The sequence below is a fragment of the Astyanax mexicanus genome, chromosome 5 (genome assembly GCF_023375975.1).
Source record: "Astyanax mexicanus isolate ESR-SI-001 chromosome 5, AstMex3_surface, whole genome shotgun sequence".
NCBI classification, from domain to species: Eukaryota; Metazoa; Chordata; class Actinopteri; order Characiformes; family Acestrorhamphidae; genus Astyanax; species Astyanax mexicanus.
Window position 1 is genome coordinate 31,413,331 of NC_064412.1, and position 22,137 is coordinate 31,435,467.

Below are 22,137 nucleotides of genomic sequence, written 5' to 3' on the forward strand. Positions count from 1 at the left end.
ACACCAGGATTTCAAACTTACAGAGTTTTTATTATATTTCTCACAAGTCTAAAACTTACCATTGAATCATTAATCTACATTAATCAATTATTAATCCTAATGCAAAAAACTACTATAAATTAGTATGTTTTGATAGTTGTTTGCTTTCACCACATTATCTATTTTAGGGCCTATGAAACTCATGTTATGACAGTAAAGTAGTTCTGAAATTGAAGAACTGTGTGAAGAAATCCGGTGTGAAATAGACTAGGGTTGTAGTAAAACATAATCATGAGTATAAACTCTTAATTTATTTTATACAGTGCTTTTAGCCAATGCTTCCAACAGGCTTACAGTGTGATAGTGATAGGGGCCTTGCATTACCCAGGCAAAGAAATGGCAATTTCACTCCATTAACAAGCTCAAAATAGCTCCACACTTTATTGATACAATTCTGAGGGTCCTGACAGTTAAACAAAGCACTGATATAAATATTCTTATAGACTTATCAGCTGTATTTCGTACACATCAGTTGACTTATATTGACTTAATTTCTAAATGGCAGCACCAATGAACTACCTGAAAGTATTTTTTGTATAAACAGTGTTCTAAAAAAAATCCCTGTGGACTTTCAAAGTTCACAGTACCTCGTTTCAGGGCCTTCAGAATTATACCAATAAAGTGTAAAGCTACTACGAGCACGGGTAACATTACGCCCCTATCACTAACATTGTTAGCCTTTTGGGAGGATCAGCTAAAAGTGCTGTGTTTTTAAATGCGGGGGTTTATTAGAGGGCTATTTGACAAAAGTTTGTCCTTGTTATTTCACCACAACCCAAGTCCTTTTCACACTGGAATTTATTGTTAAGGGACTAAAGTGAAGAATTACATTAGTTCTATATGTGTAATAATGTGTTCATTCAAAGTATATGCTGTATTGTTACACAGCGTTTGTGTGAAATGTAAATAACTATGCTGCGACACAAAAGGTAAAATCTTTTAATATTGACCCACTTAGTTAAATATAAAAGTAAAAAAATATACAGTAAGATTATCTACTGACAGAGTGACAGTCGGGGAGGGGGCTCGTAGAGTCAGGGCTTGTCTGTGGATCAGTTCAGTTAGCAGTTAGCTCAGTTGTTAAACTGTGTGTCGGTTTAAAGCCAGATCTCAGTGTTAGGTGTAGATATCTGTGTATTAATCTCGTATTAAGTCTGTGTGAAACTGTGTGAGTCACCGCAGGCCGGCTCGACCTGAGGGATTAGTGAGGGAGGGACAGCAGCAGCAGCAGCAGCAGCAGACCGGCTCAAACCGGACTGAACCGGCTGAGTCTCTCCGGCGCAGCGGGGAGCAGAAGTCAATAGTTTACTAATAAAAAGGCGGAGAATCGCTAAAACCTTTAACCTAAATAATAAAACACATTTTGATTATTACTTAATATTTAAAGTTACAGAGTTTGATTTTTTTAATTATGTAGTTTCTAACAGACACACTGAGAGAAACACACTATTATTTAGCTACCTGTCCGTCTTGGACCGAGTCGCCTGACACGCGCTGATTTGTTTTAGGAGCCCTGGTGATCTTTATGTAAAACTGTGGAGCTCTTCTGTTCTATATTAATGAGCTCCCCGGTTCATTTCAGGCCACAGTGCTGTAGGTTTCCTGTTCTCCAGCGCTTCATGCTGAGGGTCTGATTCCCCCTGGTGGAGGAGAGGCTGAGGCACAGCGCTGCAGGTCTGACTCCAGCCCGCCGGTCTGTGCTCTTTCTCTCCTCTCGCTCTTTAGAAACACAAAAATCACAGAAGAACTGCAGAAGTTCCTCTTTAAAAAAAAGAGAAAGCTGATATATGGTTAATAACTACATTTTTAACTCTTTTGCTTCATGACAATCGTGTTTAACAGATCAGCAGTGTGGTGTTTTGTACTGGCCAGTGTTCTGCGGAGGTGAGTTTAGTCACTTAACTGAAGTTTTTATATAATTTTATCAACATTACTGGAACTGCAGTACAGAGGCAGAAGGAAAACAGGAAGTTTGCCAGCGAGTGATTATGTTTATTTCCACATATATTAGAGTGTGACAGTTCTTAAGTGATTTTGGTAACTTCTTCTATTTCCATTTTCGACAATTTAACTTTTTGAAATGATGCACATCTGGTTGTTGTTCTTTATACAGCTCTGGAAAAAGAGATCACTTAAAAAGACAAGTTTCTTTGATTTTACTAAATTGAAAACCTCTGGAATATAATTAAAAGGAAGATGGATGATCACAAACCAACAAACCAAGCTAAACAGCTTGACTTTTTGCAAAAGGAGTGGCATAAAGTTATCCAAAAGCAGTGTGTAAGACTGGTGGAGGAGAACATACCAAGATGCAAGAAAACTGTGATTAAAAAACAGGGTTATTCCACCAAATATTTATATTTATTAATATGATGATATTTATGAATATAAACTTGTTTTCTTTGCATTATTTGAGGTCTGGAAGCTCTGTATCTTTATGGTTATTTCAGCCATTTCTCATGTAAATGCTCTAAATGACAATATTTGTATTTGGAATTTGGGAGAAATGTTGTCTGTAGTTTATAGAATAAAACAACAATGTTTATTTTACTCAAACATATACATATAAATAGCAAAAGAAATCAGATAAACTGATTCAGAAACTGAACTGGTCTCTTAATTGTTTCCAGAGCTGTAATAAAAAGCAGAGATTTTAGTGCTTTAGCCTAGATTCACCTAAACATCCTGATTTTCTGGTGGTAAAAAAAAACCCAACACAGAGATATGACCAAAAAATACAACATATTTTATTCATTTAAAGAATCTACTACTTCAAATGTTAAAGTTTTTGTTTGTATAAATTAGGACTGTCACTAGTGATTATTTTGATATTTTTGATAATGTTTTTCGATTAAGAACTTATAAAACAAAAAAAAAGCTAAATTTGATTTAAAGTATTTTATGTAATAAACCAAACTGTCTTTGAACTAATACTGTAGTTGTATAAGGAGCACACAACTTAACATTATTAAAAAATAAAAAAGAAATATAATATATTTTTAATTATTGTTATTTTAAATGCAAATTTAGATTTACTACTTTATATGTTTGAAATAGCTGCATCATTTTGTAAAATGTAAAAAATCAAGTTCCTAACTTAAGTTCCAATTTGTCAAACTTATCTTTCACACAGAACATTAACCACAATGTCCTGCTCTGAAAGGCTTGTGATTTGGAAGGCTGGGGACCTGGAAGCATACCTTCATCCTTCTCCATGGACCCCAGGAGCCACTGTTGTAACATATAATGACAATAATTCACTTACGAATCCCAGCAGCCTCTTCCATCTGCCTGAAGACTCTTTCCTGAAGCTGATGTTGGGAGCGAGGACAGTGGGAGGCTTCCTGTGTGAGCGCCTCGCAGTGCGGCGCTGTGCCCTCGTCCACATGCCTCAGCACGAGGAGGTGTGTAGAGTATTCTGAAGTAATCTAAACCTAAAATTAACAAAATATTTTTACTACATTAAAGTAGTGAATTTCCCTGCAGTTTCCAGCATGTATCAACACAGGTTATGCTGGTTGATCTGTGATGTTCTTTTTCAGTAGGGTGGTAATTAAAAAGTAAAAAAAACGTCACCAAAAAATTCAGATTTTCTGGACTTAAATACACCAACATAGAGATATGACCAAAAAAAATACAACATATTTTATTCATTTCATGAATTTACTACTACAAGAAAATAAATATTTTAATTTAAAGTTTTAAAATTCAAGACTGCAACTTGCGATTATTTCAATATTTTTTATTAATCTGTAATAAAATCAGATAAAAAGGGGGAAAACAGTAAAATTAGATTACCAGCATTTTATTCAATAAATCAAACTCTCTCTGTGCTAATATTGTAATTGTATAAGAAACACAACTATATTAAAAGTATTAGTGTTTACATGAAGCATTAACCCGACCGTTACATTAATTTTATTATTATCATCATTATTTAATAACACAGCAACCGTGTATGTGATGTCAGTTTACACTTGGCTGTTATTCTTGAACACTTCCACGCAACTTCATAGTCAGAAAAGATCTTGAAAAATGCTGTAACTGACGGCACATTTAAGGAGGAGCAGAAAACGTACTAGAATTAGGATGAGCTTACTAAAAACTTAACGTGAATCGTTTTTTACCCATGGCTTCAACATGCATCCAGCTTAACGGTGCTTTACTACCATGGCATTGGCTTACCCCACATAAGACTCAACTAATCGATTATTAAATGTGTTGCCAATTATTTTAATAATAGATGGTAATCATTAATTTAATCGATTAGTTGTTGCAGACCTAGTATAACTATAAGTTTCATTTCATATAATTTGTTTTTGTTTTTGTGTAAAAAGTGCAGAATGTTTAATGAATGCATATAAACTGCAAACATAAACAATTATACAAACAATACCCTCTAAATTTCACATTAAATAGCTACACGGGTATGAAATGGACTGCTTTCATCACAGAATGCTGCTATTATTATGATATGGCTTCTTTTTATTGTTTTTAAAACTAGTGTATGATGCTATATGGCACACCCTTACCAACACATATCAGCATGAAACATCAATAAGAATGTGAAATTAAATAGCTTAACAGAATCTTAAACCTTATACTACTATTAAATTAAATAAAAAAAATCTAACTGTCTTTACCAGCATGAAGATCCCGCTGTAAAGCTGCTGGTGCTACCTCTCCATGGCCTGCAGGAGGAGTGGCATCCTCATCTTGCTCCTGAGGAGGACTTCCAGCCATATGATCCTGGATACATTACATCGAAGAGTGGCCCACGATGGACAGACCTCAGTTTAGAAGGTGTTAAAGACAAGATCCGGGCAAACCTACCTTCTCCAAACGCCCCTCTCAACTACACTTTCCTTGGAGACCCATCTCACCCGGGGTTGTTTTCACGAATTGTCCGAGGTGTGGAGCAACAGTGGCGGGTTTGGGAGAATGAGGAGCACATTGCATTTCTCACACCGTTTCCCAACACACCAGGTCTTACTGTACTCATTCCCCGCAAACCCCTGACCAGTGACATCCTCCGGCTGGAGGAGGGGGATTATAAGGATCTGGTGCTGGCGACTCGAGAGGTGGCCCGGCTGTTGGAGCAGGGGTTGAGTGCATGGGGGGTGGGGCTTATATTTGAGGGATATGAGATTGACTATGCTCATGCTAAACTGATCCCTTTGGTGCAACCACCTGGCAACCTAACCCACAATCAATCATGCCCAGTTCCTGAGTTTTATGACAAATACCCTGGGTTTGTGACATCAGCCAGTGGACCTCCAGCCAGTGCTGAAAGCTTGAGGAATATCCATGCCAAAATTACCCAGGTGTCCTAGAACTGAGTGAAACTTTTTTAGTTTTTTTAGTACCAAAGTGAATATATATGAAAATAAACTCAAATTAGAACAGTTCCAAAGTACTTTATTTTAAATTAAACCACAGCTAGTTCCAACCCTACAATGTGATTGGCTGAGAGATGTTCTATAAGTGCCATTATCAGCCGGTAATGCACTGTAACCAAAGCTCTAGGTTAAAGGTAACCTAGCAACTATGCAGCACTTACAAGCCAAACAGAGCAGCAACAGAACTATATTAACTCACAAAGTGTTTATAGCCTAACAAATCGTATTTTCTATTTTAAAGCAACTGACACTAAATAGGTGCAATTTAATAAAACCGGACTTCTGAAGAAATGTTTGTAATGCATAATCAAATCATATATATTTTTTCAGAAGTAAATAAAATTTGTCAGATAGCAGAAAGAAATATTTTTGCAATTTCAAAAGTGTTAAAGTATATCAAAGTGTTGTGATTTGTTACACCTTATTTTACATTTTATTTGATGTTACTTACATGTTTTACATTCCTATCTTTTTAAATACTAAGCTGTCTAATAACACTTAATTATGCAACGCTTTAATGATAGATAGTATTTCTTCAATTATTTTGGGACAATTCACAACTGTACCAGTAGGATTTTGTAATGCACCCTAGTGAGTTTACGTTCACTTGACTGAAGGGTAAATGTGCTGCTTGCATAAATGAAAAACAATCAATATGAATGTAAATATTATTTTAATTTCAGTGCTTTTATTTGGATTGCTCTGTATTGTAACTGTATATCATTATATAACAACTGTAAGTTTTAGGAATTTGCTGAAACAATCAATAAATGAGAAATGTACTGTATCCAGCGACTTGTACTTATTTTTGAGTGAATGTAAATGAATAAAATAGTCATTATAGACCGTACATTCACATTCACATTGCCACTTTGTTCTTCCCTGAGTAAAATAAACTGTATTATTTGTACACAGCAGTACATCAGAATTTAGTCTCCACTTATAACCCACCTGTGGCAGTGAACACACCTGCAACTTGAGGCTAGATTATGTAGGGAATGATTTAAACGCACCTTAGCCTTGAATATCAAGGAAGGAGAAAGGTCTGTTTATTCCCCTGTTCTTCCCAGACTGCACTTGTGATGTAACACGTTTTTTTTTTTTACACATCTTTGTTGACATACGCCTTCCCCCAGCTGTAACGTTTCTAACATTGTATGGTCATAAGAGTATCTAATTGTTTTTTCGCTGCTAATTAGGCAGGTAGTCGCCTATTTACACAATTACAAGCTTGCCCCATCTGTGTTGCCTTTCTGAACGCATCTTGACCAGCTTCTAATTAATCCCCAGACGTTTTAATTAACATCCTAAAAGAGTGTAATTAATGTGTCTGAAAGAAGCAGAGAGAAGTGAGCAAAAAGATGAGGTTGAAGAAGATCACAGAAGAGGGAGGACAGTGTGTAGTGAGGCAGTGTGTGTGGAGTTCAGCACGACAACCAAGGTGAGTATTTCAAAGATACACTCTTAATCTTATGGTAACACTTATTATGCAATTATAGCAAATCGGATCATTAATGTATGGATAACGTGAATGAATTAAAAACAACAAATGTGCGAGAGTGTCCACATAGTTTATAGCGATTAATTCATGTTTTCTTTTTAAACTAATATATGAGCAATCCTTTTCTTTATAGAGTCTCATGCTATTTTTAAATCATTTTATTTCTTTAAATATTCATTAATACATTGTCTTATATTAGATTTTTTTTCTTTTATATATCGTGATTTAATGTTCTGCTCTATACATACCATCATTTATCAAAATTAAGATTTGAGTGCATTTCTCTGTTAACTTGCTTTGTTGCTCCAATGCAAAACTTGAGAAGCAAACCTCAGACACTGAACATGTTTTGGCTGATTGTCTTTAGGCAAAATTTGGTGTAATAGGAAAAAATGTAGCCATATTTATTCTGAAGGACTACAGGGCAACATGGATTAAATATCACAATAATATGGATTCCTGTCTTTTTTTTTCTTAGTAAATATTATGTGAACAAATCTTAAGAATATCTTTGTTGAAGCAGAAAATATGAATTGTCCCTGATGACTAAAGCCCATCAAGAGCTGAAATGAACTTTAGGACTAATAGAGAAAAAAAATGATTGAGAAGCACGTTTTTTGTTAAAAAAAAAAAAGGATCACATGCTTTAAGACTAGCACATGTCCTCTCCCACACATGATGTCAGCCACCACGTCTTTCCAACTGCCGCTGATATTGCATCACTGGGTAGCCAATGCACTTGGAAGAAAGCACCAGTTCCCCAGCTAACAGATGCCTATAGGAGTGATGTGGGGAAAGAGTGCCATTTACCCACCCCCTTGTGCTCTCTCTCGGACTCCGGCTGCTGATGGCATGCAGCTTTATTTACAATTGGAATGGGCAATCGTTGAATCACATAAACAGTCAGTGGCTTAGTTCACTGGACCACTCAGAACCCCTAAACCTATGCTTTTCTTATGAGAGCTACTATACGAATGCTAATCTAAGACCAGCATTCTAGCTAGGAAGCATTCGGCTATTGAGCTATTATTAATGTTGAAATCATGTACATGGATGCTATTTAATCCAGGCTTTATTAGACATATAGAACCATCTAAACATATTCACCATCTATTGCCTTATTACAGTGTTAATTATTCCTGCGATTTGATCTTTGGAAATTCACTGCATCTAATGCTAAATTGTAAATTGTAAAATGAATAATGCCAGGACAATTAAGGTGGAATGCAATAAATTAAAGGTTAGCTCAGGTTCTCTTTGGGTGCTACTGGGTGTAGAGTATGTGCTCACTTGTATATGTATGTTTTCACTGCTAATGATGGGTTAAAAGCTAAATTTAGAGGCTACATTCTGTTGAAGACAGTGCAAAGGCTGTACAGTCATATTATCAGCATAAGCAAAAACAATAAGTTTCAAACAAATTTAGTTTACTTAACTATGTTACAATAAAGACTAAAATCAAAACCGAATGTTAATGTAGGAATAAATAATAAAGGATATTAAAGATGTTTCCTAAAAAAAATAAAATAAAATAGAGGGCTCCCAAAATAGACCGGTTGTAAACTAGTTGCTGATTAACTGACTTTTAAAAAGGTCTCCATTGATGTTTACAACATACTCAACAGATGCAGATGATCTTTATCAACTGAGCACTGTGTATATAATCATTATAATTAAGAAAATTGTTCTGAATTGACTCATGTTTTGCTTTCATCCGTTAACATTATTGGTTTTGGTTGCAGGCCCTTTCAGACATGGGCAGAGGGCCAGTTTCTCCATCTTGCTCATGTAGAGCAGCGGCTCGATGGTGCAGCTCAGGTCCATGATGGAGAAGACAGAGAGGCTGATCTTACATCTAAAGTCCACGAACGAAAAGGTGGAGGCAAAGGGGATCAGAGCCACGGGCGGCAGGTAGTTGACCACGATGATGGCCAGGACGATGGTGACCATCTTGAAGGCCTTCTTTTTCACAGGGTTCATGACCTCTTTGCCTGCCACGCTTTTGCGCAGCACCCAGATGATGGACAGGTTGCAGAAGACCATGAGGAAGAAGGCAAATAGGATGAGGCCGCCGAACACCTCAGATACGCTCAGCACTCCAATAAGGCACTTGGCCAGCGCGTAGGCCAGAACCAGGCCCCAGACCACCACTGAGATGCCTGTTCGGATGCGGTTGTCACGGATGCCAGTGAACACGATGGGGTGGACCACAGCGATGTACCTGTTATGGATGAAGATGATGAGAACTATAAGTAATGCTAGACTGTTACGCCAGGTTCACACTACACAACTTTTTGAGGCGTCAGTCATTGTGCTGTTCACAGTACACGACTGGTTGTACTGTAATTGCGAGTCTTCAGTTGTTGAGACTTTCACACTGCACAACTGATCAGCGACACGGGGTCACAAATTACACAATTTCTCCTTGTGGGGAATCGGCGACTCACCTCTCAGCTCTCCAGAGACACATTTCATCATGAAAAAACACATGAACTAAACACCCGAGAACTAGTGATACCCTGCCAGAGACTCTCTAGAGGAGAATATACACTTTAAAGTGAGTCCAAAATGAATGAGTTCATATGTAGCAACTGAGCAAAATCAGAGTTTATAAATGTCTGATCAGTTTTATACTAAAATGTGTACTTGTGTCCTCAACACGGAGCTATATTAAATGTTTCAGTATGTCAGACATAATTTTTATCGTTTTTGAACTCCAGTTATAAGCCTTTTAAACATAGCCTTTTAGCTTTCAACTCTATTCAACCCATACATAGAGGACTCACTCACTGGCTCCCTCTAGAGTTTAAAAGTCATTTACTGATATAACAGGGGGAACAGAAAGAAGTAAGACTCTCCATAAACGGCTCTGGTGTGTTTTGGACCCGTGGTTCTCTCTTTCTGTCATCCCATTGGCTGTATGTAGCCGCTGCTCCTGACTCCCTGTCGCCAACTGGGCCAGATATTAAACATGTTGAATATTTGCCGGGCGTCTACGACTTGTGGAGATCAGTCGGCGACAGATCAGCGAGCGTCTTTTAGTAGTTCACACTACGTGACTGAGCGAGCACCGAGTGATCCCCGATTTAACTCCGAGCAGAGTTTTTGTTGGCGACTGAAAAACTGGCCCAAAATCGTGTAGTTTGAACCAGGCATTATGAGGAGAGCTCTGGGTATGTTTTACTGAAAACTGAAAAAAATAAATAAATAACACCACTTCTTTTTGAATGTTATTTGTTATTTGTAATTGCTCTAATTTTAGTGTTTTACTGAGTAAATAAACATTTAGTTCCCAAATAAGAAGATTTTTGAATAATTTAATAATTTTTGCACAGTATGTGCTGAATACTATGCTATATACTGTTTTTGGTTTAATAAGTTAAATTAAAAAAATCTATTCAAATGCTCAAATAAAGGTAAATGAAAAGCATATTAACTATGCAACTTTTCTCTTGAATAGAAAAAAATCAATGAATGCTTTCTATTAAATCTCCAGTACCTGTCCAAGCAGATGCAGGTGAGGAAAAGCGGTGTCATGTCTTTGACTCCGTAAGAAAAGCGTTGGAAGTACCAGGTCGAGTCGTCATTCAGCCAGAGCCGGTTGAGCATGTCCACAGGAGTCATGAGACAGAAGAAGGCATCGAGCAAAGCCAGGTTAAAGATGAATATGTCAGACGTAGAGCCCTCGTTTTTATGCTTGACGATATGCCACATCACCAGCGTGTTGGTGGGAAAGCCCACAAACAGGTTCAGAACTTTCACCCCATAGTAGAAGACGAAGGCGTAAGGAGCCACCGAGCATGCTTCAAATTGATACCATGGAGGTGGATGCCATCCTGAGTTTGTTATGTTGGAAAGGGCTTCAGATATGTTGCTCATTTCACTGAAATAGTGGAGCCCTAAAAAAATAAAACATATTTTTAGGGATATTGATCCTGGAGAGATGAAGCAATAATGCAAAATGCAAATCTACACTGAACAGAAATAGATTGTATTGGTTTTAGCAGCCCCTTTAAAATCAAAGGGCTAAATATATATATATATATATATATATATATATATATATATATATATATATATATATATATATATATATATATATATAATATATTAAATACATGAAATATATTTCATATATATTAAATGTAATTAATGGATATTTCATATATTTAATGGATATTTAATATAGTGGTGTAATGTGATTAAAATAAGGCATCACATTAATCACAACAATACTCTGTGATTATTTGCACATTTTCTTCTACTAAAGACTTACGCTTTTACATTTGTAGGGATTTAAATTAGTGCTGTAATTGCTAATGTGTTAAAGTCATTTTAACACATTTACAATTTTACCCATTTTGGCCCTCATTTTTTTTACAGAGCCTGGTGATATATTAGTGCTCTGTAGTGCTTTTAGCAGTTTTTAGCATGTTTTGCTGTGTACACATCGCTACTGTTTAGAAGTTCAGAAGGTAGGTTACTTTATATTTATATTGAAATAAATAATTGAATAATTTGAATTGAATATTGAATAAATATGGATATCCCCAACACACACACACAATCATGCATTGCTGCTTCTGAGCAGTTTGTCATTTTTCCTTTTCTGCCTGTTTAATGCACTCATTAAACAATCTGTATTTAAAGTTATAAATATAAAATACCAGTCAAAAGTTTGGATTCACCTCTTCTTATTCAATAAGTTTTCTTTCTTTTTACGATTTAAATTTAATTAATACATTTAATATTGAAGACATTAAACTAAACAGAAACTCAGATAAAAGAGTTGAACAAACTAAAAATAGAATATGTTTTATACTTTAGATTCTTCTAAGTACCACATTAGGCTTTGAGGACAGATCTGCACACTCTTGGTACTTGTATCTTAGTGTCTTTATCGGGTAGATTCACCTGGAATAGTTTTCTCAGTGTCTTAAAGGAGTTCCTGGAGGTGCTAAACAATAGTTTCTGCTTTTTCTTCAGCCTGTGAAGCTCCAGCTCATTCCAAATCTTCTCAAATCACCATATTAGTTGGGTTTTGGTCAGGGGATTGCGGAGGCCAAACACTTTTTTGTTTATTAAATAATTACATATGTGTCCCTTCATTGTTTTGTATTTAATATTAATCTAGAATGTAGATTAAATAAAAGAATATGGAAAAACATTGAATGAGAAGGTGTGTCCAACTTTTTGACTGGTACTGTGCAATTAAACAAACAAATCTGAATATAAATAAAATCCCATTGTGATGATTTTACTTTTTTTTTTTGCATCTAAATGCTGTGATTAATCACAGCAAATGAATAGTAACTAGATTAATTGGTTATTTTTTGTTTTAATTGGACAACCCTAATTTAAACACAAATAAAATAATGGATGTGAAATTGGGAAAAATAAATTATATTTACATTAGTGGGGTCAATCACTTAAAAAAAAATTGTTTAAATCACAACAATATTCTGTGATTAATAATTATTTGTCTACTTTTTGAACTCAACAGTAGCAAGTTTTTACTGCTAAATAAAATCGCTAATGCATCATCAGGCCACACTTAATGTAAAGTAAAATGAATCATTTACAAAAAAGAAAAAAACATTAACATGTTAAAGTTCCTAGCTTAATTAATACAAACAATAATTTATTACAAAATAAAAAGACTAATATCTAATATGTAAAATTACTGTTGACTAGTTACTATTACTAGAATTTTGCCATCAGTCTTTGAAAATCACAATTAATTATTATATGAATATCCTGGGGTTTTAAACCATAATCAACTGAATTTTCTAAATTGTAAAACTGGAGCTACCATTAAATATTTATCCTTTATAATTAATAAAACCTAATAAGCATTAAGTGCAATACTCACCCAACCACCCAAAAAATGATCTTGCCACAGAACCCTGAGTCACCAAGTTCTGCTTATTCCAGTATTAACTGATTCCACCAGAAGCTTTTCTACTCCCCGTCCAAACTTAGACCCCTAAACTTCTTCAGTGTAGCTTCCACTTGTTTTAGGCACCCATATATAAGCAGATCCCATTGGGAGATCAGGCCCAATCAGTGTAGTCCCTTTTCACGCTACAGTATGGTGGCCAGTGTTGGTACTGTGGTCTGATTGGTCACTGTCGGAGCGAGGAGGATGTGCTAACAGTGTTAAATTGGAAGATGTTTAGATGTAGATGCACCATAATAAGAGAGGGGATGGGTACAGTTTGATATCAGTGACGCAGTTGCTGTAAGACTACAGGACTTTGAGTAAACAGGTGATGCAAGGCTGAAATGAGTAAATCTTATGTAAGACCTTACAGTAGCTGTTTCTGGTAGACATCTGAGGATCAGCCAGCTCAACAGTGACTTATATATAAATCAGTGGCTGAGATGTAAATGGAGTCACTGAGGATGGATGAATTTCTTTTTAGAGAAACTTTTGGACTAATGATTTGTTACTGTGGTGGTGACTGAAACCAGGAGTCACTAGTGTCACACAGCAATTTGTACTATACAAAACCACCAGTGATCCTACTCTTGTATTCTGAGGTTTGTATTTAATGTAAATTGTGGTAAAATGGCAAAAAATGAGAAAGAAAGAAAAAATGTAGGGGGGATTATTTGCTTCACAACTCCCAGCGTTTGTCCCGCCATATGAATTGTCTGGAATAATATGTTTCAGGCCAAAACTTTACTTTAAACCGGTAAAATCATAAAACAATGTCTCAGCCATTGCATTCATAACCATTTTTCTGAAGTACCTTTTAGAAGCATTAGACATCTGTTTCTGTTTAGTGCTTGAAGTGGGCCGGGACTTTTCCTGTGGAATGCATCCATTTTTGGGGGGATTTTATGGAAACAAACACGCCCATTTAGGTTCTTGTCACTACTTCTTGCCGCACAAACAGTGAGAGAGTCAAACTTCTCAGCACAACCAACAGAATCTCTCTTACAGCTGAAGGTGGGAAAAACAGAAAGTCAAACTTAGATGCAGAACCAATAAGAATCTGCAGAATCTCTATTTCAGCTGGTTTTGGAACAACAGAAAGTCAAACTTAAAGGTAGAACCAATCGGAATTTCAGTTGGGGGTGGGACAAAGGAGGTCAAACTTTAATACAGTACTAGTCAGAATTTCTATTTCGGCTGGGGGTGGGCCAACAGAAAGTCCAAAATTGAAGAAAGGACCTATCAGAATATCTATTTCATCTAAGGGTGGGGCAACAAAGAGTCAAACATAAAGGGAGTACCAATCAGAATTTTTATTTCAGCTGAAGGTGGAACAACAGAAAGCCCAAATTAAAGGAAGAACCAATCAGAATCGCTATTTCAATATATATATTGGGTGCTCGGGGCACAGAGAGTCAAACATAAAGGCAGAACCAGTCAGAATTTCCATTTCAGCTAAGGATTTGGCAACAGAGAGTCAAACTTAGAGGAAGGACCAATTGGAATCACTATTTCTGGTAAAAATTAGAATCTTAATTTCGGGAAAAGGCAGACTTTGTAATTCAGTGCTCCAGATAATTCATCTGACAAACAGTTTTCAAAATATTATTCATTCAATTGTTAACAGCTGTTTCACACTGTGTATTTATTTGTTAAAACATCAGGTTACTTTATTCTTATAGCTAGCAAAATTATAGCATTGTGTTTTATCTGCAAGGCTGCAAGTCGTATACCAGTATGATCTGGGGAATTTGCATGTGATAAATCAGTCAGATTATGTTATTAATCATGCTTGTGTTTTGTTTATTCTTTTTCTAAGCAATACTTACCCAGTGGCCAGAACTTCCCCTATCCACAAGATGATACCAGTGCTGGGAGGGTGAAGGGTAGCATGTGCTGCTTTTAAGCCACTTCATCTTTCAATCTGCTGCTAATGCAGGGTTTTTTAATCCTGGAGCAAGGTTCCACAGGACATCTTCATAGGTCTTGTGGAGTCCATGCCTCGATGGATCAGAGCTGTTTTTGGCTGCACACAATGTAAGGCAGGTGGTTTTAGTGTTTTGGCTGGTTGGTGTAAAGAAAAAAGTATTTTCCGCCATATACTGCAATAAGGGCTCACAGAGGATGCTCATCTGTGCCCTTTCCAAAGTCAGAATAAGAAATGGGACACCCTACAGCCTGCTGGTCCTCGAGGGCAGAGCAAAGGAGGACAGAAGGACCGCAATCTATTTAAGTGGAAGGTGGGACAACAGAAAGTCAAGATCTGAGGCAAAACCAATCAGAATCTGTATTTCAGCTGGGGGTGGAACAACAGAAAATCAAACTCATAGGCATTAAAAGTGTTTTTCCATTATTTTTTTTTTACTTAATGAAAAAAACAAAAACAAAGGGTGCACTGAAGTTGATTTGATGAATAATTATGATGATAAAACAAAGTTTTGTGGTCCAGCAGACTGATGGACTTGTATAGGTTTGAATCCTGGATCATGCTGTTTGCCACCAGCAGCCAGAATCAGAGAGAGCATTACATTGTCCTTGCTCTCTCTGGGTGGGTAGATGGCGTGCTCTCTCCCCCATCACATCTATTCTGATGCTGGTCAGCACAGGCATCTGTTAGTTAATGTATCAGAGCTGGGTTGCTGCGCTTTCCTCTGAGTGTGCTGGTTACCCAGTGATGATGCATTCTTAACAGTTAGAAAAAAGGTTGGGCTGATTTCACCTGTATCAGAGAAGGCATGTGCTAGTGTTGGGGTCATTACTAGGTATAGGATGAGCAATTGGGTCTTTTTTGAGCAATTTGGGCCTTCCAAATTGGGGAGAAAATGGGATAAAATAAAAAAATAAATACAACTAAATTTTGAATTGAGTTGTGATACCACTCTAAACATAGCAATCCACCCTGCAGTAAATTCAGTTTTCCATGTGATCTGGCACCATGATCATTAATGTAAGCATTGAAGCTGAACGGCTGATTCTGGGTTGCTTTACGGGCTCAGGATAAATGAATAATTAAACAAGTAAGAACGCTGATCTAGGGTCAGCTGTACTGAGCACCCTATCATGTTCACAAGGTCGCAGAAGGTCAGACCGATCCGATATCTCCTTTGATAGGTTTGACATGACTCAAAGTTTCCCCAGTAGATAAAGGAGGTACTTATAGGTTGAGACTTTGACTGTGGTTTAATTTTTCAGTTAAAGCCCTAACTTGTACATGTATTAATATGTTCATAATACTACCATTCACTTGTCTATACTTTATAATAAAATAGATTAACATGTTGTTAATTGTGGTATGGAGTTTAGGGGGTGGGGGTATAAGAGCTCCCAGCATACATTTTTTTATATTTACATTATTTGCTTTTTCTGCAGAAGACTGTCAAACTTTCTTTGTCAAAGAAACTTCTCCATATTAGTTTAGCAAATTGCTTATTTACTTACCTGCCTTTTTATTTTTGTGTTTCTAATATATATATATTTTTTAAACATGATTGATCTTTAGATTTTTTTCCTCATACTTTTATTATTTAAAGTGATGTTACTGGCCCACTACAGATCTCCAGCTGAGCTGGAGCAGGCAGTGTTTTAAGGCCCACTTGTGTGCTAATGGACATTTAATCTAATAGGTGTTGTTTTTTTATAATTCAGTTCTGTTAAAAAAAAACATTAAAATATCAAACCTGTGGCTTTACCACTATTTCTTTTGCCAAAATAGTGACCATATTTACGTCCCTCTAAGGTGTTTAAACTAAGCCACAATTTATACATTTTAAATCACTGTGGATTAATTTGCATGGCCTAAGACAACAACAAAATTGTCCAAATTAAGTGCTTTTCGTATATAGAAGTAATGATGAAATTCTATATATTTTTAAAGCAGTAATGTTCTTATGCAAGAAGTATAAATATTAGAATGAATTTTTGTTATTTTCCTCATTCTAGGTAAACTTGTCCCCATATTACACTAAAAACCTCCACTGCATTATGGCCATTTATCTCTTTGATTGCTATTCAAATACGTTTGGCTGAGGTTAGACTCTGGTGTGATGCTGGTGCTTCATTTACTCAATCAGAAAGATTTTTCTGCTCCGGGTAAGTAGTAATCCTTTCTTTACAAAATATTTAAAAATAAAGAATTTAAAGATTACACTTGTACATTGATTATTTGTTAAATTGATTATTTTTAGCCTTACATTTAAAAAATATACTATCTGTGGCTATTTAAAAGCAAACTTTGTGCCCTTGTGGTGTCATGCAATTTATAACTGTGTATAACTATAAAATCAGAGACTAGAGACAAACTGCACCGTGACTGAAATGACTTAAAAATATGTGGCTTTTCCTGATAAAATAATTTACATTGTGCAAAAATAATCATTTTAAAAATTAACAAGAATTTAAAGGTTACTTTGTAAAATAATGTGTAATGACACTGATTATGATCATTTTGTTAGCTTTAACATTTGAAAAAAGAAAATTCAAGTGCTATCATACAATTTATATTTGTGCCCAACTATAAAATAACAACACTTTTGCTATACATCATTTTTATATTATCCAATTTGTATATAACCCAACTGAGATAATCAAATATATCATGCTTAAAGTTAAAATCAGCTTGTTAAATACGAGGCTCTCAACTCCATAAATGGTTCCAGGTAGCTCCTTAGGGAATGGAAGCTAATTTAAATGGAAATGTGTGGTTTTTCCTGAGAATGAATCATTTACATGATAAAACAAATCAGTAAAACATCTGTTTATGAGTGATTGTTGATGGATGAAAAACAAATAAATTAGAGATTACAATCCAGTAAAGGACTAAGCCAAACTTGTTCTTCCAAAACTTATGAAAATACTTTTGGAAGTTGCTTAATTTTTATAATTTATCAAACAGAAGAACTGATGGTGTTCATATACTGATTGGGTTAATACTGTACAGTCACAGACATATATTTAGATCTTCCAGAAGGTTTAGAGTAATGTTACAGAGTTACAACTGTAAAGGGTGAAATACTCCCCTAACAACTCTTCAAGCACCTGATATAGCTATAGCAGTGGAGCGCTAAAGTTCAGTAACCTAAACTGCTGTTTAGCTAGTTAACTTCAGAGCATTGTGTGTTTTCAGAAAGAAGGCATGCGGTGTAGCAATGAATTAGTTTTGTCCATTCCTTAATTTCTCTAAAATGAGCTGAAAGTAACTTTTGGTTTCTTTTATTTTTCCGTACCACCTTAAATGCTGCAGCCTCTGGCGCCTGTGGCACCATTTAAGGTAGATTAGTTTTTATGTTTGTTATTAATAAAATTGCCATAAAACATTAAAACTACACATTACGCTATGGTAATATGTTGGTTATCCCATCTTTAATAAGGAAAATACGCACATATGTAGGTTTCTTTGGTCTCTTGTGCCTCTGCCATCTTGCCAGTGATTCTCATAGTTTAATCTCAGTTTAAAGGGTCATGTAGCCCTAACACTTCCCCTCCTCCCTCCAGCCTGACAAAAAAACATGACACCTTACCTTTAGGTGTGCATGTGCAAAACACAGGGTTAGGGATATATACTTTTGGCCGGCTCATTTTCAAGACACAGGAAATGACTACCTGCAACTACTCCTGACAGTAATACTTGCAGAGGTAACTTATAAATATAATTCACTTTAATGCCAATTTATTACTCCATCTTCTTATCCACTTTTATACATGTTTAGTCCAGTTATCTAGTACTTGGAATCATGGGTGCAAGGCAGAAACACCCTTGGACAGGTCAAAGATGTCTTTTCTGAAGTTTTTAGGGGTATTAGTAACACATTGAATGCTTGGTTCATTTTTAGGACCACAGTAAACACTTCAGAAATAAAAGCAGGCCATGCTATACAAAGCCTTGTTGTGTAACCCTATAGACATGTTTGATAAACATATGCTCCATTTCTGTTTTATTTACAGCTTGACTTTCACCAATTGAAGTTACTTCTGAAAAATGGATCCCATAAGCAACCTCACAACCTACTCTTCAGTACACTTGGCACTGTTCAGAATATTCTTTCCCATTACAGTCGTCGTTCCCACTGTAGGAGTCCCCGCCAACATCTACATCCTATGGATTCTTCTCCGGAAGCAGGGCATATGCTCCAATTCAGACATCTTCACTGTAAACTTGGCCTTTCTGGATGCTCTGTGCTGCCTTCTGCAGCCCATGGAAATTGCCCATGCCATTACCGCGCAGCCAGAGCGTCCAGGGTTCTACTCTGTGCTTTTAAACCTGTTTGCAGGACCCTTGTTCCAGATGTGCACATGTGTGGACTGCTACATCGGAGTCATCCATCCCATCATGTTCCTCAGATTCAAGATGCCCAGATTTCGCTTGCTTCCATGTGCAGCTGTCTGGGCTGCAACAGTCTCTCTGTCCGTATCCAGCCTGTTCACAGACAATAGTCCCAAAAACCTAGAGTCCATGGCGGGATTTCTGATCGGAGAGCTAGGCATCATGGTGTTCTGCAACATTAAAATCCTCTGGGCTTTGAAACAACACAGGCCAGGTTGCCAGCAGCTCCATCCAGCCAAGGTCAGGGCCTTCCGAACTGTGCTGACCTTGCTGATCATGGTCTTGGTCCACTACGTCACACCTGTAGCAAACTTCCTGGTGATCTCCTACAACAACATGGATAAATTGTCCCTTTTCCCCGTCATAGCGTTCATGCTATCATGCATTAGCAGCTGTAACCATCCTTTCTTTTACCTGGTCAGGACCGGGAATTTACCCCGCTTTTTCTACCGAAAGATGCAGGCCAAAGTGAGGGAGCCCACAGCAGACAGGTCTCTGGCAACAGTTCAGCCGTGAAAGAGGAGGACTAAAAATTTACTTTTCTGTTTTAAATCATATTTGAGGGAAAATCCCACATTGAGTGAATTTCAGTGCACTCAAAAATACTTTTAAAATCAGATTACTAATTATGACTAACTAAGCAGTCATGTAAACAGTACACTCGGTTTTCTCAGTCTGCGCATGTGTGAAAACAGACCCGAAAACCAGAAATACTTGCGCAGTGGTTAACAAAGCTGTGGTTCAGAGTGACACTGAAACTGAAGGATTTAAATAATCTTTGTCTTCTAGCTGATAAAGTAGGTGTTTATACTGTGGCACAATGTGGCATAAAAAAAATAAACATTACATTACATTACATTTGGCAGACGCTTTTATCCAAAGCGACTTACAATAATAATATGCATTTAGCAATAGAGGGTATAGAAGTTCAAGACAAAATACATTTTTGTACAGGTTCTACTGGATTCCAAAGGGGAACAGTGAGATAGAGGAGGAAAGGATGGGAAGAAGGAATGGAGTTAGAAGTTGTTAGTTTGTTAGGGGCGTTAGGAGAGTTTGTGCTCTTTGAAGAGCTCTGTCTTTATGAGTTTCTTACAGGTAGTGAGGGAACCTCCTGTTCTGGTAGTAGTAGGTAGTTTGTTCAACCATTGGGGAACTCTGTATGAGAACAGTCTGGATTGCTTTGTGCGAATGTTTGGCAAATCGAGGTGACGTTCACTGGAGGAGCACAGAAACCAGGAGGTAAAGTAAGCCTTCAGGAGTGAGTGCAGGTAAGAAGGAGCCTACCTGTTCTGTCATAATCTTTTAGGCAATCGTAAGAGCTTTAAATTTAATACGAGCGGGAACTGGTAGCCAATAGAGCTCAATGAGTAGTGGAGTGACGTGCCCATTTTGGCTGGTTGAAGACCGGGAGCGCTGCTGCGTTCTGGACCAGCTGAAATGGTTTTATAAAACAGGCCGGGAGGCCCGTTAATATGGCATTGCACTAGTCGAGGCATGAGATGACCACTGCTTGTACCAAGAGTTGGGTGTCCTGTTGTGTTAGAAATGGTCAGATTTTCTGATGTTATACTGCACAAAGCCGCAGGATCGAGCAACTGAGGACACTTGGTTTGTAAAGAATAGTTGGTCATCATCGATAACACCCGGGTTCCTAGCAACCTTTGTCGGGGAGAGTGAGAGCTAATCAATGGTTATGGAGAAGTTGTTTTGAATGCATTGTTTTGCAGGTATAACCAAAAGTTCAGTATTGGAAAGGTTTAGCTGGAGGCGATGCTCTTTTATTCATATATCTAAGAGGCACTGTGATATCCGTGCAGAGATCGAAGGGTCATCAGGCGGGAAGTATGCATAAAGTATGGGTTTACGCCATATCTTATTCTGTAAGTACGTACGTCTTATTCTGTCACAAATCTGTGTAAAATCTGACTATTGCCTGACTTGTGAACTGAACTTTTGCCATTATCTCATTACCTAAGTTTATGTAAATGCTTTAATCAGATTACTGACAGGCTCTAATTTTCCACAGTAATCAGATTATGTCCGAAGTGATTTTATGGGTACAGCTTTTATATTGTAGCATTAGTTTGTAATGGGCATATATTTCTTGTCTTTCTTTTTTCTTTGAGAACTCTTTATAGCAGGGGTCTCAAAGTACCGGCCCGCGGGCCGACGCGGTTTCATACGGCCCCTCACGGGTTAACAAAATAAGCATACATCTGGCCCGCAATTCAATTTAATTATTTATGCTTTATTATGTTCGTTTTCATATTTTATCTTAACTTGTATTTTGGTGTGTGTGTGTGTTTTTTTTTTTTTTGCTTACGCTGCGTTGCCTGCTTTAATAGTCTTCAGTAGCCTTCAACAGTCTAACCTTGCTGCCATGGTTTGTCCTCTAAACTCCGTAGTTATAAACATCCTGAGGTGAGCAGCGCGCTAACTGACCTGTTTATAATGTAATCCCAGCAGTGACTCCGTGACGGCTGCTCTAAACTGCTGCTGTTAGCTGCTTGGGCTGAAAGATGAACTGTAGAGAGCTGTATTATCCGTTTAGTGGGGTTAAAACTTTTATTTCATACACGGAAGAACTTTAAAAACTGTAAAAACGCTCCAGACTGGCTCAGCTGAGTCCTGTAGCCCGTGGCTGGGCTGTAGCTCTGACTCAGTAAAGATTGCGGGCTGCTGCAGCTCCGACTAGTGGTTGGATGAGGAACTGCTAAATCTGAGGAAATGCTAAATCTGTCACATGTTCTTAACAGCTCACAATTTTTATTTTTATATTTATTAAGCCTCTTTTCAGTATCAAACGTTTTGATCAAAGTTAATATAACTTGTATTTTATGTCATTTCTATTCACTTGAATAGTTTGGTTCTTGATTGATAGAGTTTTTGGATTTCATAACATGACAAATTAAAAGGATTTATGTAAATAGAGCAA

The 22,137-nt window shown here is 36.9% G+C and overlaps 3 protein-coding genes across 6 annotated transcripts; 2 read left to right on the plus strand and 1 right to left on the minus strand.

The window, feature by feature from the left end:
• Positions 1-1,056: 1,056 nt before the first annotated feature.
• Positions 1,057-6,225, plus strand: LOC103026928 (uncharacterized). 4 transcript variants are annotated; one of them, XM_022675512.2, is made up of 4 exons: positions 1,057-1,732; positions 1,882-1,923; positions 3,173-3,443; positions 4,686-6,225. In XM_022675512.2, exons 3-4 carry the CDS (start codon positions 3,186-3,188, stop codon positions 5,370-5,372), a joined length of 945 nt encoding a protein of 314 aa, XP_022531233.2. In that variant the 5' UTR covers positions 1,057-1,732; positions 1,882-1,923; positions 3,173-3,185; the 3' UTR covers positions 5,373-6,225. The 4 variants fall into 4 exon arrangements, with proteins under 4 accessions (XP_022531233.2, XP_022531234.2, XP_007231401.3 ...); XM_022675513.2 differs by having other exon boundaries at positions 1,059-1,732; positions 3,314-3,443; XM_007231339.4 differs by lacking the exon at positions 1,057-1,732 and having other exon boundaries at positions 1,744-1,923.
• Positions 6,226-7,993: 1,768 nt separating this feature from the next.
• On the minus strand, positions 7,994-12,925 carry LOC103027619 (P2Y purinoceptor 1-like). Its single transcript, XM_007231342.4, has 3 exons — positions 12,812-12,925; positions 10,439-10,838; positions 7,994-9,160 (listed from the first exon to the last, which is right to left on the minus strand). Exons 2-3 carry the CDS (start codon positions 10,816-10,818, stop codon positions 8,650-8,652), a joined length of 891 nt encoding a protein of 296 aa, XP_007231404.3. The 5' UTR covers positions 10,819-10,838; positions 12,812-12,925; the 3' UTR covers positions 7,994-8,649.
• Positions 12,926-18,854: 5,929 nt separating this feature from the next.
• LOC111193659 (proteinase-activated receptor 3-like) lies at positions 18,855-19,715 on the plus strand. The gene has a single exon (XM_022675073.2). The coding sequence runs from the start codon at positions 18,855-18,857 to the stop codon at positions 19,713-19,715; it is 861 nt and encodes a 286-aa protein (XP_022530794.2).
• The last annotated feature ends 2,422 nt before the right edge of the window (positions 19,716-22,137 follow it).